This window comes from Bos grunniens, chromosome 11 (assembly GCF_055505025.1).
Source record: "Bos grunniens cultivar Pamir isolate PY7600 chromosome 11, Bosgru_T2T1.0, whole genome shotgun sequence".
NCBI lineage: Eukaryota > Metazoa > Chordata > Mammalia > Artiodactyla > Bovidae > Bos > Bos grunniens.
This window is the reverse complement of record NC_141175.1, coordinates 36,447,426-36,472,410: the sequence shown is the minus strand read 5'-3', so window position 1 is coordinate 36,472,410 and position 24,985 is coordinate 36,447,426. Positions and strand designations below refer to the sequence as shown.

Below are 24,985 nucleotides of genomic sequence, written 5' to 3'. Positions count from 1 at the left end.
TTCCCTGCTTCCCCATTCCCAACAGAAAGACCAACTCTGCCCACGGAGCCAAAGGTAGAAAAGCCTAGAAGGAAAAAAAGAGAAGCGACAGAAAAGATAGGAAGAAAAGACAGAATAAACCAACCATCAGAGGCTCTTCAATCTTAATTCATTTTATTCTACAAAAAGCTACTCAATTGAAAGTGAAAAAGCTAACAAAAAAAAAAAAAAAGGAAAAAAAGTTGTAATATGTTCTTTCTTCCATAGCAGCAAGCTTTTTCTAACAAGCTTTCTTTAGTGCAAATACTGTAGGCTTGTATTACAGTAAAATAACAAAACAACAACAAAACACCACCAGAGATGCTTCAGAGCTGAGCTACTCCTCAAATTTCAAAACTATACAAAGATTTTTGAGCTCATAGTCCTGCCTGGAGAGGCCTATTTAGAAGCCTTCCCAATGGGACCATTTCACCAATATTTAAAAAAAAAAAAAAAAAGACAAGGTGCTCAGAAAGATAATTAAATTCCCCCATCAAGCTGTAGGAATCTTGTACAATGTTTTTTTTTTTTACCTCCAGGATCTTAGAGCAGTCTTTATTCCACATCATCAACATACCTCAAATACAGATGCACGAAGCTTTTGATTTGCCACGATATACCAAAATACTATATATACATCTGTCACTTCAGAAAAGACACCCTGATACCTATTCTTTATACAAACGTGAACATTTTTCTTCCTCGACATCAAGTAACCACAAACTAAAATAAATGGAATAAACTTTTAATCATACACAGAAAATAATTTTTGATGAACAGAGCAGGATCTTTCCTTGTGTTCTAACGTAGAGTTCTTGGTGACCACTGTCCCCAGGGGAATGACACACCATCTTTAAAAACAGAACCTTTTTTTATACAGTTTATACAGCACAAGTCACAAATCATTTTAGAAACAAAGCATCATTAGCCTAAATTAAAAAAAAAAATTATAAAGAAGAAAGAGAGGGAGAGAGGAACTGAGCATTTTAATGCTATCTGTTTCTATTCAGGCTTGGTACAACACAAAGATGTAAACATTTAAAATAAATAATAAAATAAATGTCAATTACTTCTCCCCCTTCCCTTCCCATGCCCTGCTCAAAATTTGACCCAGCTCCTCCTGAACATGTCAGCCTTAGAAAATTAAAACCCTTTGTTGATATATGACCAATATACTAGAAGCATGAGAAGATGTCACATAGGTAGTGGGGTGACTGGGTTTCCTTTTTAAAAGGTGCAGGAGGACATGGGCACACCTAGAAATGTACACACGCACGCACGCACGCACGCACACATACACACGACCCGTCAATAAATAGTGAGATGCTGGCTTTTAAGACTGAATGCCAAGAAGACTCAACAAGCAGAAAGTAGCAAGACCACTTTACTTAAGGTTTTAAAAGAAAGTTACACACGCCACATATCCTATTGGTCCACAAATTCTATAAGGACTCAGGTTAACCATCTGAAGAGTGCAAAGGAGCACATCACAGGGGAAACACATTTAGAGGTGGAGGATATTGTAGGGGGTGGGTCTTTGAGAACAAACCTCAGACTGAAGGCAATCTTGCCTTGGATCTTTGGAGAAAGACCTTCTCACCTCCAAGTGTTTTTGTGGTGGGCTTTTAATAAGGGAAGTCCTCATCACTTAGTCTCACCCTAGAGAGAGTATATATATATAAAAGTGCCTAACACAGTGCCTGGCACATAGTAGGTGCTATTCTTTTCCTTCTTAAAGAGGCCACATGGATGTCTGATCAAGGGAGGAAATCAACCTAAAAGTTACAAGGTGAGATTGCAAGAAGCACTGTTGGTCCATCAAGGAAAAGGGAGAAAAGTCCCAACGCCTGTAAGTTGAGCTCAATCTTAAGATGGAGCCTAGTGGGAACAGAGAGGAGACTCCCTTCCCCAAAGCCTGAGAAAGGGAACCAGTAGCCTCTGATGGTTCCTGGCTTTGAGTTGCCTGTGGGATGGGCCACAGTGAAGACACCTGGCCAGTCTCACAGGCAGAAAAATGATTTCTTTCTGAAAACTTCCCCAGTGAATTCTCCGCTTTGAGTTGGCTCTGGTAATTGCCTAAGCTTCACCTGGGATCTTCTCTCTGTCCTGTGTCAGCAGCTGTCCCCACCCACTCGACAGGAAGAGGGCTGTTCCCAAGAGGCTAGCCAGGTGGCCAAGGGGACTGTGTGTTTCACACCAGCCTGTCAAGGAGTGCCTGCCCTATGTGGTCCCAGAGCTGCCTGCAGCCCAACTGGAGTCCACACCAGCTGCCTCACGGCTGGGGACACAGGGGGGCATGGGGTTCCCTGCCCAAGTCCAAAGGCTCCCCCTGCCGCTGCTCCCAAGGAGGAGGAGAAAGGAAGGAGGAGGAAGCAGCAGGCCTGGTGTCTGGCAGCAACTTTAGAGAACCAGCCAGAAGGCAGTGACTGAGGATATGCCTGTGAGTCAAGAGTGAATTCTCCAAATAACCTCTGGCTTTGAGGAAGCCAAACTACCTCCAAGAACAAAGTTAGAGGGTCCTGAATAGAAACACAGCTCAGAGGCCTCGAAGTCCTGCAAGGCGGCTGGGTTCTTGCTTTCTGCTGGTCCCAAAGCCAATGCAGTTTGAAATCTGAACTAAAGCCAGACTCCATTTCAGGAATGTCCAGCTTGGCCCCATGTCACATGCCAGGGCCTGCCTTGGGATCAGAGCTGTGCAAAGTGGGGCACAAAGGGACTTTAGAAACAAAACACCAGAGAGCAGCTTCATTTAAGAAATATATAATACATATATTCAAAAAGAAATAGCTCCCAGTTGGCCACAAATACCACTTGAGATGATTAAGTCTTTCAGAGCTGAGTTCACCCCAGTTCTTTTTGCTTGTCTCCTGCTACTCCTAGCTGACCTCTGTGTCCTTGATTAATCTGAAGCCAGAAACCCAAAGGCCCCATCTTATTAGAAGCGCCCCTCCCAGAACTTCTGGGGAACTGGGGGGCAGCGTCACAGCCAAGGAATGTGGGAAATAACATATTTAAAGCATCTGGGGGGAAAATCCTGTTTCTTTTAGTCTCCTCTCTTTGCAAGTCCTACCCCTCCACACATCACTCCCGGTCATAGTGGGCTGCGTATTTTAGGCATTGGGTTGTTCCATTCAGTGTGTCTAGGGCATGGCAAGTGAGTAATGAACATTAAATACCAGCCGGCGTGCCAGGCCTGGGTCTGTGAAGGGAACAGGTGAGCAATCATGTCATCACTTTTTCTCCCTCTCCCAAGTCCAACTTTGAGATTTAACCCCCACTGGGTTGATTTAAATAATATCTATATAGTTTTAAATTATCATACAATGATCTCTAGAGCTGAATCACAATAGCGGGGCCTCCCTCAGAGTACTAGGCCAGCAGAGGCCAATGCTGGAAGGCCAGCCTTGGGGAGAAAAAAAGTCTCCGAGGGGTGGCAGGCGGGGACTCCGCTGAGCTCTGCGGAGCTGTGCTCCCGGGAGGAGGTGGGGGGGCGGCTGGAGGACCCCCTTTCCCCATCCTCCACCCCACAGGAAAGGGCAGCTCTCTTGCAGTGGGATTCATCTCTGATTTCAGCAGCCCCTGGGGAATGGCACATAAGCTGCAAGCCACAACAACAGGTCTGGGCCAGCTGTTCACAGCTGGCTGGTGGACCTGGGAAGCACACTGGGGTGAGGGGGCAGGGGAGTGTAAGAGAACAAGCGCGAGATCCATCAGGTAGCAGATGACCACAGAGGGTAGCATGGCCCAGCACCTTGGTGAGAGGTGAGAAGCAGGCGCTGGGGCTGCTGCGAGGCAAACCCCACTCTGACTGCCTCCCTCCTTCCTCCCCCTTCCTTTCCATCCACAGCAGAGGCGATTTTGAGGCTTGGGGAGGGGCCAGGCCCACGCTCATTAAACCTCCACGGGCGGCGTCACCCTGAGAGGCAGGGTGGGGGAGGGTGGAGCGGGCAGGGACTCGGAGTGACGTGTGGCTCCGAGGAAGGAAGGAGAGAAGGGTCCAGGGCTGAACGACGAGGCGGTAATTACAAGAGACGTCCTATTCAAGACACGGGGTGAAGAGAGGCTGGCTGGGACACCCGTGTGGCCCGCTGGCACTATTCCTGGCCATTCCTGGCCTGGTAATTAGGCATTTGGCAAACCCAATCCGTGCCCCCGCTGTCTCACTCACACCCTGTCTTCTGGCCAAGCTGCTCCTCCAAAAGCCGTCTCCGAGGATGGGGAGGAAGGGTCCTCCAAACCTCCTGGCGATGGTGGCCTCTCCTGGAGAGTTCAAGGAGCCCTGCTGGCGGTTCCGGAGATGGTGGTGGACCAGAAGTGTCAGAGGAGGGAAGGTTCTGTATTGCACATGGACTGTCCCCTTCTGGACAAGTCAGCCCCAGCCAAAGAGTCACCCTGCTGCCCCCTCTTCAGAAATGAAGAGCTTTACTATTCAGACCACCCAGATGAAATGTCATGGCAAATTCGATAAAAAACTAAGAGGAAGTGAAATTGACACTGGGGGAAGGAAGGGGCAAATAGAGGGAAGGTGAAAACAAAAAGGCATTGAGCATGCTTGGTGGGGCGGGAAGGACACCATCACTCCAGAGACACATCGGAACTGAGGGACAAGAATGGCCCAAACCAGCTTCAGGCTCTTCAGAAGCCAGGGAGATGCCCGAGTCCACCAAACCAAGTTCTCCAATGTTTTTCAAGAAACGGATTTGCTTCGCGAGATGGACGAGGGAGGAGGAGGTCCTGTGCCTTCCAAGAGCTCATCCAAGTCCTCCGGCGACTCACCACCAAATCCCACCTGGGTCTCCCCAGAGCCAGGAAGCTCTCTGGCAGGGTCCCCCTCTTTTCCTCACGGCCCCGGAGCGCTGGAAGGTGCTGGTCCCTGGGCAGGAGGCAGTGACGAGGACCCCCACCCCTGCCCCTGGGAGCTGGGTTACAGAGCCAGCAGAGTAGGGGAGTTCAAGGAGTCTGATGACTGGTCCCCACTGCTACTGCTTCTGCGGTGAGCCTTGGAGCAGGACTCAGAAGGCGATGCCGGCGACTCCTGCTCCAGCACACTGGGGTAGGTGAAGACGAGGTTCGAGGTGCCCGGAGTGATGGCAGGAGTGGAGGTCACCACGATGGGGGTGTGCAGGGGCTCCTCGCCATAGAAGCCCCCAGCAATGCTGATGGGCTTGATCACGGAGCGCTGGGCCTTGTCCAGCCCCGCCGATGAGGACGAGGGGCTGTCCTCTTCCAGGGGCTCCTGTTTCACCACCACGGCACCGACCCCTCCACTGGCCCCGCCGCGCAGGGCCTGCAGCCCAGAGGCCGGCGGGGACCGGCGTTCCTCGGGGCTGATCTTGCACACGGGCCCATGGGCCACCAGCATGAACTCCAGCTTCTCTTTCTCTTTCTGCAGTTCGGCGATCTCCTTCTGCAGGCCCGACTTCTCCTCCTCCAGCTCCTCAGTCTCCTGCAGGGGAAGAGGGGAAGGATGTGAAGGATGGTAGGAGATGGGCCAGGGGGTGTCAGATCTGGGTGAGAGAGGGAAAACCAAACACAGTCCTCAGAGGGCTGACCATGAAGCTAGTGAGCTCACACCCGACTGCTTCTGGGCCACCTGCATGTTCAGGATTCCTTGTTTCCAGAACTCCAGGTTGAGAGTAGAGGTGAGTCAGCTTGGAGGAAGGGTGAATTAACCCTTGTAGTGGCCATGACTGAGCACTAATAATAAAACTGAGTTTCCAAGAGGTTTAACCATTTGCCCGATGCCAGAGTAAGCAGATAGGGTAGCCTGGATCTGACTCCAATATATCTGATTGCAGAGTCCACGTGCTACTACGCTTTTCTGTCAGGACTGCCCCTGGTACTCCGAGGGGGTGAGTAATAGTGAGACCTGGCGGGGGAAGGGAGCAGAACAGGCAGCTGCATCCCTCCCCCCACCCCCCATGCCTCTTCAAGCCCCTCCAGCTCGCCAGGGACATATTGACACTGAACTCTGAGCTTCGTGACTGGATATTTGTCTGCACACACAAGCCTAGGAGTAGCTGGCTTGTAGGAAGCACTCAATCCATCCCACTGGATCTTCACTGCCCCTCTTCTCTTTTTTTGCTCTTCAGGACTCACAGAACCCCGAGAGAACATTCAGTTCAGCCCCCATGCTTCAACAGATGAGACCCCTGCCAGCCTGAGTGGGCAAATGAGGCCGGCAGGGACCCTCTGCAAGGACCTCAGCCCCTCCTTTCACACAAAGCTAGAGAAGCAACAGATGCACGTGGTGGCGGGAGGTGGGGGGGTCGTCATGGAATTTACGGAGAGGTATGTGTCACCAGCCTCCTCCCCACTTTTCCCGAACACAGATTCCTGTTTGAGAACGAGATGACATGGGCCAGAGCTTTGCTAAGCAGAGTACAGCATATTCCGGAGTGAAAAAAACTTTCCATCTGTCTCAAGGGTCTGATGAACGTCATGAGCTTCTGAGAGGCTTCCTGTGCAGGATGTGGCTCAGAGGCTGGGTGGCTAGGTCGTGGGGAGGCGGGGGTGTAGGGTGTGAGGCTTCAAGGGGAGAGAGGGGAGGAAAACCGACGGGCCTTGGGGCACAGGCTATTCTGGGGCTGGTGGCAGAAGCACCTGGGGGTAGACCCAGGGGGATATGGCTCCCTGAAAGGTTAGTGGTGGGGAGGGCTCTCCGGGGTGTCTCCCGGGGAGTGCTGATCACTAATGGATCTGCCCCACCTGGCATCGGAGAGCTCCCACTCCTCCTCCTGCCTCTAACACCTCCACAGGCCACTACCAAGGGCATCATAGAATTCACCCGGTGCACATTTAAGGCCCATGAACAAGGGCTCTGGGATGGACAAAGAGAAGTGGAAGCAGGGGAATGGTAGCTGGGAGGATTAAATAAAGTAATAGGATTTGCAAGTCCATTTCGATTTCCAGAGCTCCAACCTGGCTGCTCAGTGCAATGACCACTGACACAGTTCACCTCATCTCCTCACTTGGAAAACATTCCACCCAGGAAGAGTCAGTCCTGGCTCTGGGTTTCCTCCACACGGCACACGGCCCCTCCTGGAGGGCTGGGCTCTGGAGGGAGTTACGTGATGTCGGTCAGGTCAAGGTTTGGGGAGGGAAGGGCGGGGCTGAGGGCCCCCAGGTGGGGGCAATTAGCTAGCAGGGGAGAATGACTCACAGGGCAGAATGAGGTACCAATGAGGTGACAGCTTCAGGATCAGAGCAGAGGCGGGGAACCCTCCCGCCCACAGAGGATATGAGAAAACCCCAAGATAGTACAACTCAGCTGCCTATGATCCATACCCATGAGACCCAGGGAGCGCCAAGACCCTGCAGAGGTGGAGAAGCCCAGAGAACCAGATGGCTGAAGCCAGGCTGGGCCCACTCCTGCCTGCGGCAGGCAGGCAGGCATGGGGGCGGCTGGAACCTGGGAAGAGGAACCCTGGAGGGGGCAGGCTTGGGCCTGCCTGGCTGCTGGCCGGCAACGGCGACACCCTCTGCCATCCCTCGCCCAGGAGCCCCAGCAGATCTCAGCACAGAATCCTTCAGATGCTGAGGTGAACAGGATGCCAGGCCCAAGAAGCTTATCCAGTTCTTTCTGGGTCCATGCTGGGTGATAAAGGCCAGCTCCCTTCTCCCCACCCACCTCCTTCAAATCAGGGCAGGGCTGACCCATGTGCTCAGAAGAAGGAATGCTTCTGCCCATACTAACTCTGTCAGTTACTAGGGGTGAGGGAGGGAGGGGAGAGGGCCGGGAGCCCTGGGGTCCCAGCTTCAGCCCACCCAGGAGTGCGCCCACCCCACGCAGGGCTCCTCACCGCCTGCAGCTTCTCCGTCAGCTCCCGGCGGCGGTTCCGGCACTTGGCCGCAGCCAGCTTGTTCCTCTCCCTCCGAATTCGACGCTTCTCCTCCTCTTCAGGGGACAGCTAGAGGCCAGGGCCAAGGATCACGGTTAGGCTCGGGTGCGTGGCTCACAAAGCTTTTCCGCTTTTAACCGCATTGTAAGTAGGGGAAGACCCCTTCTGGGACCGGGCAGGGAAGGAGGAAGGCAAGAGGAACGTGGCTCAGGGGCCCCAGAACATGTACCTCACCCCAGTTTGGGTGCCTGGGGGTAGGGGGAGCACTCAGAACTAAACCCCAGCCCCCAGAAGGTGATGTCACGTGTTTGAAGGGAGAGCAGGGTAGCCATGGGTCAGAGACTCACCAGCCCAGGCATGATGGCAGCATGTGACATGTCAGCCCTGATTCAGTGCCAAGACCCGAGAGAATGAGCTGGGACCGTTCCCCAGAGAGTCCCCTTGTGCCAGGCCTGGCCCCACCCACTTAAGCAGCTTCCTCCCAACTCGGCCTAATTACTCCTCCCCAACACTCTGCCTGCTCTGCAAGCCTTATTATCCCCACTTGATTATGTAGCTGGGCCCAGAGTAAGAACCACCCGGAGGGGGGGGTGCATGTTCTCTTGCCAGATGGCGGGAGGGAGGACCACCCCACTCCCAAGTCCCTCTGCCAGCCCTCGAGTGCTGGCTGCTCGCAGTTCAACCCAGAGGACTCACCAGTGTGCCTGGCACAGTGCTGGATTGGGCAGAACGAGCAAAGAGGAGGAGGAGCCCTGGAGCAGATTAAAACTCTGCTGCCCACCACATCTACTCATGCAACCAACCAGCCCTTCAACATGCCAGGCATGGTTTGAGGGGTTAGAGATTTGTCAGCGAACCGAATGAACAAAAATCCGCCTGTAGAGCTTATGACCTAGCTCCTCACCAGGAAGCTGGTTAGGGGCCTGCAGCTCAGGCCAGAGGGCAAGAACTCTGCTCCACCACCAGGGCTGATACTCTGTTTACATAGAGCCATTCCAGAGTTGATGTGAGTAGATGGCTGTGGGCCAAGGCAGGAAGGAATTCAAAAGGAAAGACCCCCTCCTTCAGTGATCAGACCCTGACAGCACACCATCTAAGTGCCAAGTGATGTACTGGGGGCTTAGAAGATTCTGGGGGCAGTAAGGCCCAAGTCCTCCCCTCAAGGGACATGTGGGGAAAAGGCCAAAGCCATTTTTGGAGGGCTGAGAGAGAAGCTGCCCCCCTGAGGGATGCTGCCTGGACCTCCAGCCAGCCTGCAAGTAAGGGAGCCACTCCCCGGGCTGGGCCCAGGCCAGAGTCCCCAGGACGCTGCCTGCAAAGCAGGGCATAGCATCACTGTGTCCCTCCCTAGCACCATCTGTCCTTGCAGCGGCCTCCACGTGGGGCACACTGACCTGAGCCCATCCAGCTGGTAACATTACATTCCTGTTAGTCTTCAACCCTCTTACAAAGGCCTGGTCTTTGAGCCCACACTGGATCCTGGCTCCACTTCCCTCCTCAAGCCCCTGCCCCACCTCCCCGGGAAAGCTGATGGCTCCATGGTCTCTCTCCTGAGAGGTGTCGGGTGGCTCAGAGCCAAACGCAGATGTGGCACTTCTGGATGGACCCAGACAGATTACTGACCCTCCGAGCCTCAGATCCTCATTTGGAAAGTGGGGTTAATAGGACCTGCCCCGCCTCCCACAAAGCTTCTGCAGGGATCAGATGAGACGCAGTGTGAGTCTTCTCTAAACCAGAAAGTGCTGGAAAGAAGACAACGCAGTCCAGAGGTCTCCTCTCTGATACCCTTGCTGCACTCACTGAGCAGCAAATCAACCAGACACCCAGAGAACACAGACGGGGGCACCCTATTCTCTGTGGGATCACAGAGGATCACAGGCTGAGGTCACAAAAGGACACTTGGCCAAGGCCCTGAATACCTGCCGCTCCAAAATCCATCTCAGCCTGAGCCCGAGAGGGACCGAGAGAGCCTGATGGCCCTGTTGCAGCCCCAGGTTCAGGGCTCAGCATCAAAAGGCTACCAGGGCTCCCCTTGAGGCCCAGCTAGCACCCCGCTCCCTCACTGATGAGGGGCAGACAAGACAGAGAGCTGGTCCTGATCCACTTCTGCCTCCATTCCCCCTGGACAGATTCTGTTCTCCCCAGTGCCTTAGAAGTTTCTCTCTTCTAAGAAGTGTCTGGTGAGGTACAGGGCAACTTGTGGGAGCTCTTGGCATAGGAAATGTTCAGGGGCGGTGACAATATGGTTACAGCATGAGTGTGTCACACCACCACGTACCCACCCACAAGCCACACACACCCTCCCTTCCCCGCCACTGGTGGCCTCAGAGGGAGCCTCCGGGGCAGGCCCCAGAGGAGGGCAATGAGACACCAGGCCAGCGCCATAACAGCCTCTGCCCCCTGGGGGAGGCTGGGAAGGCAGAAGTGAGCCTCAGAGAAAAGACCCTAGAGCTAGCAACCTGAGGAGCCAAGTTCTAGGATGCTGCTGCCTAGGCTTCCTCTAAGCTGTTGCATGATGGTCTGAACTCCTAATTGACATGGGATAAAATGTTCCTGGCTCTCTCCTTCTATCTCAAAAACAGAAGGAAACTCTCCAAGGGCACGCCTGGGTGGTGTGATGGGAAAAATCACAGGGTTGAAGGTCAAAGGGGATGGATTCCAATCCTGGTTCTGCTGCCACTCACTGCATGAGCCTAGGCAAGGCCCTTCTTTCTAGGCATCAGTTTCCTCATCTGTAAAATGGGTGCAGAGGGAGATTTAGAAAAGCCAGTCTCCAAAGTCTCTTCCTCTCTAATCTTGCAAATTTGGTGTGACCTGGGTCCAGAAAAAGGACTTCCCTGGTAGCTCAGATGGTAAAGAATCTACCTGCAAAGGAGACCCTGGCTGGATCCCTGGGTCAGGAAGATCCCTTGAAGAATGGAATGGCTTACCCACCCCAGTGTTCTTGCCTAGAGAATTCCATGGACACAGGAGCCTGGCAGGCTACAGTCCGTGGGGTCACAAAGAGTTGGACAAAAGAATGAAGAGTATTTAGCACATCTTGCTTGGCTGTCCTGCTAACCTGGGAGTCCCTCACAAGCCTAGCTTGTAAAGGATAAGGGGTCCTTTACATACCAGGAGATAAAGCTTGGTACCCTGAGTTCCCTGAAGGAAGCACAGTTATAGAAGACACTGGGATCACTGCTACTGCATATTTATAACTACAAGCATGGAAGCAGCAGGGAGGAGGAGGGTATTGGCCACTTGCCCCAGGAGCAGAAGCCCAACAGGACCTGGGAACCGTTAGTGTCTATTACACACATCTCCCCATGCTGCCCCTGCACAAGGTCCGGCCATTAAGAGAACAAGCCAACAAGTAGCGGATACAAGGCCCAGCTTTGTCCTCAGAGGAACGGGACTCGTGTAAAAGCTTCTGGTTCCTCAAAGCAGTGATCCTTGTAATTCTAAGTATCCTGGGAACTCGTGGCAGGCTTCCCAGGTGGCACTAGCAGAAAAGAACCCACCTGCCAATTCAGGAAACATAAGAGACACGGGTTCAATCACTGGGTGGGAAAGATCTGGAGGAGTGCATGGCAACCCACTCCAGTATTCTTGCCTAGAGAATTCCACGGGCAGAGGAGCCTAGCGGGCTACAGTCCATAGGGTCACAAAGAATCAGACACAACTGAAGTGACTTGGCACACACAAAGGGACTAGTGGCACTGGACCCACAGTTAGCCACTGGCACCACGTTTGGAAGGTCCTTGTATTGGAACACTGTGGGCCTGGGGATCCCAGAGTGCAGGTGGACAGTGACTGAAATGGGAAGGGGTTCCAAAGCTGTAATCGAAGTAATTCTCCAGGCTAATATTTCAGTTGAAAAAGGGATTCTGCTACTAAAGTATTTCCCTTCCTTGGACTCACGGTGGCATGGCATTGTAGAAAGAGCACTGCAGAGGGGTGGAATCCCAGAGGCCTGGTTCTAGACCACACTTCCCCACTCACTGGCCAAGTAGCCCCAGGTAGCTGTTTGGCTGTGTCATCTGTGAAGGGGGACAGGTGGGGCTCTTACAAGGCTCATTCCCTCCTTCCTAGAATTATGCATGATTTCTCTTTTGGGAAGCGGGGGGCCATCACTGCCCCACTCTCTGCTAATACAGACGATAGACCTTTGGAGGCTCGGGTAGATTCTATCTAGAGAGCAGAGGCCCCGCCCCTTTCTGGCATCCCTTCCAGCCAGGTTGGCTCCTGCTCAAAGCTAAGCCCCTTGAGGGGAAAAAAGGCTGCTGTTGTCTGACCCCCGCTCCCCAATGTGTCCCTAGAGCTTAAGGAGCTGAGCAGATTCCAAAGACCCCAGAGTCCCAGATGTGTTTCCGGAATGTGCATCCCAGGCACTTGAAATGGGCTCCAGCCTCGAGTTGGAGGCCTGGGACATGGAGGGGTGATGGACACACCGGTAGGCAGTACTGGCCTGGAAGTGGGCCCCTTTAGGACAGCTGGGTTCTTGCCCATACTAGATACTAGGAGACACTTAAGGGATAAGCCCACAAAGGGCTCCCAGCCAGGGTTCATCGGCTGCTTGTCCCATGGTCCCTCTGCCAAGGATCAGAGGATACTGCTGTAGGCAGGTCCCAACAGTCCTGCCCGTGTGCTGACGCCTCATCATTCACCATGTGCTTTCCCACCATGATCTCATTCCAGTGGCAGCAAGTCCTGGCTAGCAAGACACCATCCCCATTTTGCAGCTGAGGAAACTGAGACTCAGAGATTCTAAGGGACATGGGCAAGATACCTGACTCTCAGGTCACATGCTCTGCCTCCAAGGAGGAGGGTCCTGAGTTCCTTCATCTCCCCAGTGCTCCCAGAACACACACCCTGCTCCTCGCCAGTCTGCAGGAAAACACTCTGCACTATAAAGCCACTAATGTGGCTCCCGAACAGAACTGTACCTGCTCATCTCTCCTCCTGCGGCCCACCGTGGTGCCAATGGTCTTGATCACACCGGGTCTCGGGAGGGCCATGTGCCCGGGGACAGAGGCCAGGCCTGGCAGGGGGCTGTAGGGGTGCGAGCGGGGGTATGGGCTGGACATGGAAGTGATCACCGTGGGCTGCACCATCCACTGCAGATCCTGGCTGGTCGTGATGGCGTTGATGGTAGGGATGAAGGCGCTGCCTGAGCCAGGCATATCTACCCGGAATTTCTGAAATGAAGAGGAAGATAGGACTGAGCCAACAAATACTGCAAAACAGGCCAAGCCGAGATAGAAGGCCAAAACCAGCAGAAAGTAGGGTCAGTGCCTGGAGTGCCGAGGTCAGGATAACTGGGCGGGCTTCCTGCACATCCAAGAATCAAGGGGATCTTAACTCTTCCCCGTCAGATCTGTTCCCTGACTGAGGTCCTGGAAACTCCATCCCCCACCGGCTCAGGAAAGATGTGGTCATATCCCCAATGGCTGCCAGGACAGATGTGGTCCTCAGCAGCTCACATCCCAGCAGGCCCTCTCTGAAACCCTCCAGGCCAGCTATGCCCCTATCTGCAGGAGAGCAGGCCTCCCATCTGGGCCACCTAAGCCTCTGGGTCACTTGCTCTTATTCCCCAGGTACCAGCTTAGTATCCTTTGAGGAGATTTGCAGACCAACTGCTCTACAGCAACAAAGATCACCAGGAAGTTTATCGTGTCTGCTTCTGTTACTTTCCAAAAAGTTTCATCATGGGGCTGTGATCCCATCAGGGTGAGACCACGAAAAGATGTCCTCTGACCCACGAGACTGAAAGCGGTAGCCTTTGCTGCCAGACTTCCCCTTGCTGTCCTTGCCCTCCTTGACCTTCACCCCCATCTTGAGAGACCCTGCATCTCTCTCTACCCATTCATGTATCTATCTATCCGAGCTCACAGGCCTGTCTGTGGGAAACTTTAGCGCTGCTAGCTCTGGGTTTTCTCCCTGTCACTTAATTTATGCCCAGACCACGTTGCAGAGCCCTGTGGAACATGCTGCAGGAAGCAGTCTATTTAAAATATAACATGATGACAGAGTACCAAAGCTAAACTGGGCCATGCTCCTCAGCAGCTGGGCCTGACCTTCCTTCAGAGCAGCTACTAGAAAGTGAGAAGGAGGGAGAAGGGGAAGACCCCCCAACTTCCAGATTTTCAGGGGAGAGCCCCCCTTCTGGAACCCTCAGCCTCAGATGATTCCTGTTCCCACAAAAGGTTCTACACATCCTTTCTTCCCTAACTTGGGGGATGCAAAGATGACAACAATAATAACTAACACTTACTGAGCACTTACTAAATGACAGGCACCACAGTAGTGTTTAACCTAGATTATCCCATTAATTCTCCCTCTGAGGTAAGAACTACCATTATCTCCATTTTAGAGGCAGAAATTTAGGCTTAGAGAGATTAAGTAACTTATCCAAAGCCACGTTCTAATAAGCAGTGGGGTCAGGATTCAAACCCAGTTCGGTCTGACAGAGAGGCCAGGTCTCTCCCACACAATGCAACACTTTGCAGAATTGTTTTTCCTATCTTGAAGTCCAGCCCCAAGTGCTGATATCCACCCCCAATGCACCTGGACAGAGCATCAGGGTCATTCCCACCCAGGATCCCTACAGACAGTCCCTTACCCAGGAGGCCGCACAGGTCTGTTTGACCCCAGATGAAAGCCCATTGACATTAGCATGGATGCTATAGCATCCCTGCTCTTGCGGCCCAACCAAGATTAGAAGTATCAGCAGCAATGGCAGCTGCCTCTACCATGGTCTTTGCCCCTGGTGATGACATCTGTGTTCCTCTGTGTAAATAAAAGTGAAGCTTAAGAGTCCTTCATTGCAGCTCAGGGAGCTGGGGACCCTTCCTTGCTCACTCCCCTGCCTGACCCCAATCTAGGAGGTGGGATGGGGCTGCCTCACCTCCCAGACTAACCTGGATAAAATGGCTTCTGGGATTCTGTGAAGTTGCCAGTGCAATGGATTCTGGGAGGCAATGAGGAGAGCTGCCCAGTGCAAGAATGGATTCTGAGTCATCTCGCAGGGCAAAGACAACTGGGCTTTTTATCAGGAGCTGAATGAAAAGTACCAGATGTACCTAAGTATGTGTGGTGTGTGTGAAGGAGGGCTGGGTGCAGTGAACATGGAAGGATACAAGTGGGAAATGATCTTCAAGGAGGAAAAACAGACAATCAGAGCTGGCCTTAAGGAAGAGGGCATTGGGAACACATGAGCAGCTGAGTGGGTGCAGAAGCACCAAAGCCCAGGCAGCTATGTCTCTCTTAGGATGCTGCGTTGGGAGGGAGGCTGGGAGGTCATCTGAGTCAGGAGGCCTGGATGTGAGGCCTTGGTGAATCACTGGGGACTCAGTTTCCCTGTCTGGAGAGAAGAGCAGTAACACCAAACTCTTTGCACTATCACAAGGATTAAATAAGGAGCTACTTGTAATCACAGGCTATGAAAGCACATCAGTGGTGCTCAACCCTGGCTGCAACATTAGAATATTCTGAGGAGCTTTTCAAAAACACCAATGCAGGAGCCAACCTTACCATTAGAGTTCTAAAATCACTGCTTTCGGGTGGTGTTCTGATAAGCTGTTTAAAAAAAAAAAAAAACTAAGGAGGTTCTAATGTGCAGTCAGGGTTGAGAAATGATGCTCCAAATAAATGGAAGGTGCTATCATCATCATCATCACAACAATGACAACCATCACGGCCACCATCACCATCACCACACGCATTGTCATTGGAAGTGTCTGGGGGAAGGGGTGGCTCCTGGGAGAACTGCCAGCTTCTCATTCCTGGGAAGCACCCAACATTTTTCTTGTTTCTCTCCCCGAGTCAGGTTCTGGGTTTGAAAGACACCCACGGCATCTAGTAGGACAGTTTAACGTCCTTCCTTCGAGGGGCAGGGGGCTGTCAGCTTTCCTCTCAGGAGAGCACCCAAGAAGTTGACTTCTCATTCCAACAAAAAAAGAGCTCCCATTTCAGGCTAAGGGAGGGGAGCCAAAAGCCTGAAGCAAAGCTGGAAAGACTAATTCTGCTTAGGACTAAGTGGCAGACTCTCAGCCCCTCTCAGGAGGCCCTCCGGTCCACTCTGTCTGTGATGGCAGGTCTACAGAAGGCCATACCCGGCCATCAGCCAGATTCCTTGCAGCAGTAGCTTGGTCTAGACAAAACAAGACGCAATAAAAACAAGGCAGTAGGTAATGACTGCCTCTAAATGCATGCACAACTCGTTTCAGAGGGAGGTAAAGCCATCTGGGTAACACACTGCTTCTGAGCTGCAAGGAAAACAATGTCCCAGCCCCAGAGGGGACTGCTAAAGGAGGCTTTTGTCTCCAGCAGGAGCCTCTCTGAGACACACACAAAAGTTTAAGTGAGATCTGGCAGATTTGTGTTTTGTGTCAACTCTGAAGGTATTTTTCAGAAAGTGACACTGGAGTTGGAGAGAAGAGGTGAGCCTCAGAGTTTGTGGTCCCAGAAGTTAGCCTGGCGTTTTTCTCTCCCAAGAGGACCCAAGAACCAGTCACATGTCATGTTGGGGAGAAATCACAGTTCTCTACCAATGGGTTAACACCGAACAGAAACCAAGATGGGGCTTCTCAGCTGCAGGTACACGGTGGTTTGATCCCTGTTGCAGCACCAACAGGGATGTTGGTGTGCTGGGGGTGGGGGGCTAGAGGAGGTAACCCAGGACCCTCACTTGACCCCCCTGGAGCTCTCCACTCCCTTGAAAACTCCTCCTCTAAGGACAGCATGGAAGGTGCTGGATGGCTATGTGGTATTCCAGTCTGGCAGAGCCTCCAAATGCTTTATTTAACTGTGTCATCCTGTTGACTTCTGGGTGGGCAAGAATGCCTATAAAAGGACAAATTGCCCCCCTCCCCCCAACCTCCTTTGGCAGTTTGGCAAACTTTTGCTGTAAAAGGCCAGATAGTAAATATTTTAGACTCTTCAGGCCATAAGGTCTCTGTGGCAACTACTCAACTCAGGCACTGTAGCGTGAGTACAGCCACAGACGAGATGTAAACAAACAGGCGTGCCTGGACTCTCTTAAGCCCTATTTACAAAAAGACTTGGGCCATAGTTTGGCGACCTCTGTCCTAGAGGATTATTCTCATCTCAGTAAGCTCAGGTTGAGGGGAAAAGAATAAAGAGAGGAAATGAGAAAGCAAAAAAGCAGAACCATTCTTCTAACGCAGGGAATCAAGCAATGGACTCTCACTAGCCAGCGTGAATCTCCAGAACCTGAAGCCGAATGTTGAGGTTGCAAGCCTTGATGGGGGTCTTCGGGCAGCAGAACCTCCTTATCCTGAATTTAAGGGAGCCTTGGGGCCACTCAGTATGTATGTGTGTCCTGCTGCCTATGAGAAAGCTCGGAACAAGGGGCCTTTAGTGCTACCCAGCTTCATCAGATCAGAGAGGTCCCTTCAGTCCAGAAATTGCTAACTTGAGGAAATGACTTTTCTGAACTCTGTAGGGCCTCAGGTTCAGAAAGGTCTAGGAAGCAGGGTTTGCTTTCCTGCAGACATGGATGTGGCAGGGCCTATCCCAGAAACTCCTGGCGTGAGGGGCCCAGAAGTGGCATTTAAGATGGAATCAGAGTTGGTGTTCAGGGTCCATCCCCTCAGCCAGGCATTTCTCCACGAGGTTGACTCTTGACTGGGCCACCAAGCACTCAAGCCATCAAAACCCTGAATACCTGGGACCTGCCTCGACAGGTAGAAATGATTATGCATGTCTGAGAAGAGACTGGGTTCTCTCTCTTAAGAACCCCCTTTTTTTAGTTTCCCAGCACAGGAAAAGGAAAATTCCAACATCCCAGGAGACTCGCTTGGGGGAAGAGGAGAGGGCAGGGCGAATGCTGCCTCAAATGCCCCAGAATAAACCTGCTGAGGTCCAGTTTGACTCAAATGCTCTGTACTTTTACTAAACGTGGGGTGTTCTCCAAAGCCTTCTCTGTGGAATTCAACCAATTTTCACAGATTCTATATGGGACATCACCTTGGCCTTTGACCTTTCATTCCTGAGGCTCAGCACTAATGTCATCATGGAAATAGTCATCAATAACTCATAATCCCGCGCCACCCCCCCCCCCTTTTCCAAGTGATTCCTGTCAGGTTCACTTGAACAAATCACATTATCCTCCTTCACCTAACTGCTAGGGTAAAGAACAGCAAAGAAAAGACAAAAGCAAGGAAAAGAAGGTGACCAATACTGAGTTGTCCACCAGGTTCCCTGATGTCTTGCCTTCCAGGGCCCTTTTGGACAGAAATTCCACTCCAAAGCAAGAGGGAATTCCCTCTACCCTTCTGTAGACCCCACTCTGTACCCCCACCAAGCTAAGACAGCTCTGCACTCCACGGGAATGGCATGCCATCTCATCCTCTCTACAACCACAGCAGGTGAGCATGGCCAAGTCATTGTCCCGTGATGGGGCATTGGGTAAGATGACTCTTACACCTTCCCTCTCTGGCCCAGCGAGTCCAAGAGGGACAGAGTTACCAGCTGGGGTTGGAAACAGATTTATTTGCCTCCACCAGGGCAGCTGCCGTCATTTGGAAATGCCGTGGCCACAAAAGATGCCACACACAGCATGGAAGAGACGGAGTCACAAAACACTAATTCTTTTTCTTTCTTTCAATGGATAGACGAGAAACCTAGCCTCCTGAATTCTCAAAATCAGTGCATTTATTCCTCTGTAACGGGATGGGGGTTGGGGCGAATCGAAAGGTCTAGGTGGCAGAGGTGCCTGCTTCGGTGTGCCTTGTCTTGGTGACTGCTCTCCCAGGAAGACTCTTGAGATGGAGACCAGCAGGATTTGGGGTCACATCTTGCTTCGGACCCTGCCAGATCACCCAGACCTCACACATCACCCTTGGTTCCTTCTATGCCAGATCTTTTGATAACTTCCAAATATTAAATTCACCCTCAAAAGACAAAAATATGTTAGGAGGGAGGGTTTTCAAAAGAATTTGCTGAAGCCAATTCCAAAGAGGGGTGTTGTAAAATCTTTCTGAGTCTGACTAATAGCCACAGCATCCAAATAAGAATTTAGTCTCCTCAAGGAACGGTTATGAAGGGGACAACAGCTGATTTGGATGCAAAAGTTCTGGTGTGTTTGTATTAAGACAGGAAAGAAAAAAAACAGAGGCTCCTAACTCTACACTCACCTCGAATAATGAGCCAGGTAGAAATAAAGCAATGGAAGTGCACTCAGGGGTTTGAATAGGAAAATTCAACTGCCACTCAGACAATACGTGACTGCTGCTTCACCCCATTCACTTTGATGAACCAGTGACACTGACTTCCACCAGCAAGAATCAGCGGAACAGACAAATTCCTGGGATAACATTTTGTTTGATCCTAATCTACAACATCTGTGAGATCAAGGCAAAAACAAAAAAAAAGGGTACCAGACCCTTAATATACACCTCCCACCTTCCCACCAATTCTGAAGACCGTCTCCTCGAACAATTTCCAGTGTCCTGCTACAAACAATATCAAGAAAACAAGCCTTCGGAATTTGAAGACATTGTGCTGCCAATGAACAGATATAAAAATAGAGAAAGAAAAAAGCACTCCTTTTTCAACCATGCTTTATTTAGAACAAAATAAAATTAGAAAAGAAACTGCATTTCGAGGTCAAGCAACTCCTAGTTAACCACTGTTAAATATGTGGCATTTATTTGTCCTGAATTAAAAAGAAAAAAAAAAAGTCCTAAGAATTTCGAAAACTCACCAAGTTAACACTCTCTGGGGCTGGAAAAATACATTCCCCAGATAGTTCTTCTAAGAATGTCCCGTAGGGGGCACTAAAGAGGCACGATTGGGGCTGACTTGGGAATCACAGTCATTTCTGGTAAAAGTTCTTTGATGTGAGGAATGTCCCAGCCTGGTACAGTTGGCAAAAGTTCACTCTGGGGAATTTTGTGTGTGTGTGTGTGTGTGTGTGTGTGTGTGTGCGCGCGTGCGTGCGTGTATGTGTGTCTGTCTGTCTCTTGGAAAAGAATGGTTGCCAAAGAGAGTTATTCTGTTATTCCTTGGTTCCAAAAAGGAACTGTCCCCTTTGATTTATTTTCACAAGTTATCTGAGAAACAGACAAATGGCAGCCTTGGAAAAGTTCTGGGTCTTGTTTTTGTTTTGTTTTTTTCATTAAAAGGGGGCCAAGCTGATGAAAACAAGTTATGAAATGACCTATGTTTGTGTAACTGGCTAGATTGCGTAATGCTCAGGGCCTGAAACCGTGAGTCGAGCAGTCAGCCAGGGCATATATCTGGGAGGTGTTTTCCTAGGAAAGTTAGGAAAGAGAGAAAACAACAATAAAAAGAAAAAGCCAGGGGTGGGGGTGTGTGTGCAACTATTAGGGGCAAATCAAATCACCAATGACCAACGTCTGAGATTAAAACTATAACTGGAACAGGAAATATTTTTCATACTTCAAGTTCCTGCCACATACAAGAACAGAGGTTTTAACAAAGAGTTATCTGCCGCCCCCCCTCAAGTCACTGAAACTCACAGCCATGTGTTAAGACCAAGCTTCATGAAGTGAGAAGAAAGTCCTAGGCTGAGTAAACAGCAACAAATTTCTAAGGAATATTAGACCCCACAAACAAAGAGAGGAGAAAAAAATAATATTCACTTGCCCAAGGTAAAACCAGAGCTCTTACACTGAGCTGCCACAAAAGGAGGAAGGCCCATCACCAACTGCCAGGAAAGTCTCTCCATAAAGGAAGCTAAGAGAAATAAAGTGATTACAGGTTTTATCTGGTATGCAATAAAGTTACCTTGAGCCCGGGTGGGGTCACAGACATGTGAAATAACAAAAGCTTCTCACGTCAGCTCTTAGGACCACAGAACAGCTCTGCTCCCAGTCACAGGGATGATGGAAAAACCCTCTCCCGTCCTCCCGCTACCCCCTCCCCTCCTCAGGAGTGGACAGGCTGAGAAACTTGCCCAAAGCGGCATTACCTTACCAATCCCTCTGGTTTGAAAGGCTCCTTGCTTGAGCTGCTGGGCCGAATGGACAGGCACATACGCAAGAACCCCGTGCACCAGTTATTACTAATTGCAAAATCCTCATGTGTTACAGCACGCTAGGAATTAGCCAACAGCTGCTTTTTGCTTCGGTAATGAGGCCCCATTACACTCTGCTGGACTGAGTTCTCTTCCTTCTTCCTAGCTCTGGTTTCCTGTCTGATTTTCTTCCAAAACAGGGAATTGCCTCCACTCACATCCTGGGCTCAAAGCCCTAGTGACACAGATTATTCAATCGGGGCACTGATGTCCGGTCTGATTTTCCATCTAGGCCCCAGAGTCTGAGTAAAGCCCGGCTGCAAGGTTGTAACATTTCAGTGATGACTGCCGCAGAAACAGCAGCCAAAGGAGCAAATGAGAAATCAAAAGATTCCTTCCTGATTTGGAGAGGCAGAGAGGGACAAAAACAGAGGGGCTGTTGAACTGGAGAATGAGGGAATAGATGTCAAATGACTCCAACCCATTGCCTAATGATGGTTGGATTCAATAGAAACCACCAATGGGGCTGGAAAGCAAACAAAATCACTTTGGGACAAGATTTGAAACTCATCACCTTAGTGTTCATTATTAAGGGTGCATGTACTGACTGTGCCCTCAATGCACTGACAAGGCTCTCTACAGTGGGTGCTTATGGGGATACCAGGGCAGGTAGAGGCGAGGCACAGAAAAGCGTTTTGAGGATCCACCAGGTATGGGGAACCACTTTGGAATAAGATATCCTCAGTTACTAAGAGAGCCACGTTTCCATTTTGTTCTCCATCAGGGTCCCTCCGCCCTGGAATAGCCCACCGCAGCCCCTCCTGGTTGGCTGGCTTATAGAGGCCAAGGCCACCGCCTAACCAGAGCAACTCTTGCTGCAGCCAACTGGGCTAGAAACTCGGCAGATCCTGACCAAGACGGGCTTCAGGGTCTAGCAGCCTTGTTTAAGTCAGCTCCCTCACAAGCCTCTGGGTGGGTGGGTGGGTTGGGGGGGGGGGGTGGGAGGTGGCTGTTGCAGAGGGTAGGCACCCCATCAGCACCACCAACCTAGCAACAACTTTCTGGTATTTATAGACAGAGATGGCAGGCACAACCTCTCCAGTGCAAACCAGTCCGCCTGCTTTAGAAACAAGTTATTTCTCGGCTTCCAGAACCATTCAGGAGCCTAGAAGAGGTCTCTCCAGCTTCCCGTCTCTGTGCAGCCGTCCTGGCCCCAGATACTCCCCAGGCCCCAAGGCGCCCCTTTGGGTGGCAGTTCAGGCTCCTAGACTGACCCTAACAGGAGGTGGATGGGCGCAGGGTACATAGACGCACGCAGCCGGAGCCAATCAAGGCTGACCTCCTTCTTCCTGACCTTCGCACCTGACTCCCTGAGTGACAATTCTCGCCCTCACTCTGGATCACTTGAAGGAGCCCAACCAGTTTCCGAGTTCCCAACCTCTTTCCGAAATTAACTAAGACCAACGGCGGGAGAAGGTGCGGGGTCGGGGTGGGGAAAGAAGGAGAGGGCTTTTTCTCAGGAATAAGTTCTCTAGATATCGGAAGGGGCCCGTGCGTGAAAAATTTGGGAAGGGGGGGGGGTCCACCACGGAGATAGAGGGGAATGGAGATGAATTCCTGTGAGAGGAGGGAGGCACAGGCTTCTGGGAACGGGACCTGCAATTCCAGGAGCTTGTCTGGATACGATGTAGTGTGAAGGACAGGGTTTGTAGGTTCTTTCAGCCCACTCGCCGCTCCAGTTAAAAAAAAAAAGTGTTGGCGAGGGTAGAGGGGGTGAAAGGAGGTGTGGGCAGGAGATGAGAATTCAGAACTTACAATGGTGGCCCGTAGGTATTTTCTCACCAAACCGAGAAAGGGCAAAGAAAGCAAAAGAGGCAGTGGCGGCGAGAGGAAGGCGGGGGTCCACCCGCGCCGCCAGGTGCACCCGGGGCCCGCACCTACCTGCTGGCCGCCGCCGCCGCTGGAGTAGGACTCGGCGTGCGCAGGAGAGCCGCTGCTGCCCCGGGACGAGGTGTCAAAGTTCCCGGGATAATCCTGGTACATGATCCGCGGTGGGGGCCCGAGAGAAAACAGGGTGTTTTTCTTCCCCCGCCCTCGCCGCGGCCGCGCACCGGCTGCTGTGCGCTGGCTCTCTGCTGGCCGCGCCTCGGGCTTGTCCCCCTCGGCGGAGGCACCCCGGGAACAGGGCCCCCTGAGCGCCGAGCGCTACACCACTTCTTTCCTGCTCTGCGAGCGCCGCGGGACCAGTTGTCCACCCAGTCCCTCCCTCTAAAAAGTCCGCGCGTCCCTCGGTCCCTCCCCTGCGCGCGCCCTCCCGCCCCCGCGCGCAATCGGAGCCCAGCTGAGACCGCCGGCTCAATCAAAAATCGGTAATCAAAAAAGAATGGGAGTCAACCCGGCGGGTCAAGCCTGCCAGGCCTGGGGACCCCCGATGTCAGGGCAGAAAAGAAAGAGGGGGAAAAAAAGGCAGAAAGAAAGGCTGCCCGCTTGGAGAAACTTCTATTTCCTCCTTTTAGAAAAGGAGCTGAGAATAAACTTCCTGTGGCCGACTCGCCGCCGGAGTTTGGAGCGGCTCGGACACTTGACTAGGAGAAGAAGGCAGCCTGCGCCCGGCCCACGGCCCGGGAGGATCCAGCTGAGCCGGCGTGGAGAGGGACGCGGTGCCGCGGCTTCGGCGCCCGGACCTGCACCCCTTTCCCGGCGCCCGCTCCCGGACGGGCCCGCCTCGCCCGTCCGCGCCTCTCTCTCTCCCTCTCTCGGTCCCCGCCGAGCGCCGCTCGCTTGCTCGCTGGTTTGCTCGGAGCCCCAGCGCTCTGCCCGAGATGAGTCACTACAATGGCACGATTTCAACTCCACACTCTTTATTCTCCAGCCCCTGTACCTCACGTCAACCCGACTCCACCTTGCAGGGAGGAGCGCGCGGGGAGGAGGGGGGAGAAGGCCGAGGAGGAGGGGGAGGAGGAGGAAGACGCGCGGGAGGAGGCGGGCGCAGCGCTCCCCTATCTGCCCCGGCTCCTGGCCGCGCTGACGCCAGCCACACACCCCGCGCGAGGAAGGAAGGCGGTGGCGGGGGTGGGAGCGGACCGCTGGCGCGGTTTGGGGGAGCCGAGGCAGCCTGGCCCATCCCCACCCCCCCCCCCCGGGCCACGCGCCCTTGGTCTGTTCCACTGGCGCACGTTGCCAAAGATGGTCATTTGCGTTAGAGGACGCGAGTGCGGGTTCCCTAGCTTTCGGGTGACGTGGAGGGAGAGGGATTCCCTCGCCGGCTCCCGAGCGCGCCACGGCCTCCCCACCTTCTCCACCGCCCGGGGAAGGGGCGCGGGGCGGGGCCCCTGAGAGCCGCCGCGGGGGCCTCGGCGCCGTGTTTCAGAAAATAATCACAGTCCTGAAGAGCGAGACGGGCGGTTCAGTGCGGCGCCACCGCGAGGCCGAGAGCCGGGCGCGCAGAGCCGCTCGCAGGGAGGGCGCGGCCGCGCACGGTCGTCGGCGCCCTTCGCGGCGCCACCCGGAGCAGCGGGCGCCCTGGGCGCCCTGGGCATCCGCGCCTCCCTGCGGCCGGAGCTTGGCGGGGCGCAGCGCAGCCGGGCGGGGCCGGCCTGCCTATTTTCCCTTCCGCGGCTGGCTCCCCACTGCTTCCCGCCCCCCTCCCCTTTCTTTTCGGCCCTGCAATTAATTTGTTAGGAGTAGCCTTGAAGACGAAATTAACCAGTCAAGACATTCCGGCCGCCCTCTATGCTGGGCAATTAGGACGCATCTAATAGGAGTAATCGGGCATTATAAGCAACCTCGACTGTTAGGAATTTGAAAGAAAAAAAAAAAAAAAAACAAACAGGGAAGAGGCAGGCCCGAGAGAGGGCGTGCCCCAACGTTGTCTTCAGCTGTTTTGGAGCGAAGTTCAGGCAGTAGGCAGTCCGGATTCCTAGCTTCTCCTGCCTCGCGGGGCGGGGCGGGGCGAGGTGCGGGGTAAAGAGCACAGGCCCTGGAGTGTGAACGCCAGGCTGTGCTGCTTACGAGCTGTGAGACTTTGGGCGAGTCCCTTAACCTCTCTGGGCTTCAATTTCTGTCTGTAAAACGAAGGGATTGAGACATGACCTTCTAAGGCCCTTGTCAGTTCTGGAACTTCAGTCCTTCTGCAGAGATG

At 52.7% G+C, this 24,985-nt stretch overlaps 1 protein-coding gene across 3 annotated transcripts; it reads right to left on the bottom strand.

The window, feature by feature from the left end:
• Positions 1-136: 136 nt before the first annotated feature.
• On the bottom strand, positions 137-23,733 carry FOSL2 (FOS like 2, AP-1 transcription factor subunit). 3 transcript variants are annotated; one of them, XM_086326121.1, is made up of 4 exons: positions 22,786-23,733; positions 12,788-13,039; positions 7,821-7,928; positions 137-5,464 (listed from the first exon to the last, which is right to left on the bottom strand). In XM_086326121.1, the coding sequence occupies exons 1-4, from the start codon at positions 22,885-22,887 to the stop codon at positions 4,943-4,945; spliced, it is 984 nt and encodes a 327-aa protein (XP_086182247.1). In that variant the 5' UTR covers positions 22,888-23,733; the 3' UTR covers positions 137-4,942. The 3 variants fall into 3 exon arrangements, with proteins under 3 accessions (XP_086182247.1, XP_086182248.1, XP_086182249.1); XM_086326122.1 differs by lacking the exon at positions 22,786-23,733 and adding an exon at positions 20,805-21,742; XM_086326123.1 differs by lacking the exon at positions 22,786-23,733 and adding an exon at positions 20,800-21,735.
• Between the last annotated feature and the right edge of the window lie 1,252 nt (positions 23,734-24,985).

What these genes read in the sequence shown, in the direction of transcription:
- FOSL2 (XM_086326121.1), bottom strand. Translation starts at nt 22,887, where the DNA reads ATGTACCAGGATTATCCCGGGAACTTTGACACCTCGTCCCGGGGCAGC. An exon ending in GCGGCGGCGGCGGCCAGCAG is followed by an intron (nt 13,040 to 22,785) that starts GTAGGTGCGGGC and finishes TCTTCATTTCAG; the next exon opens with AAATTCCGGGTAGATATGCC. An exon ending in GCAGGAGGAGAGATGAGCAG is followed by an intron (nt 7,929 to 12,787) that starts GTACAGTTCTGT and finishes CCTGGCCTCTAG; the next exon opens with CTGTCCCCTGAAGAGGAGGA.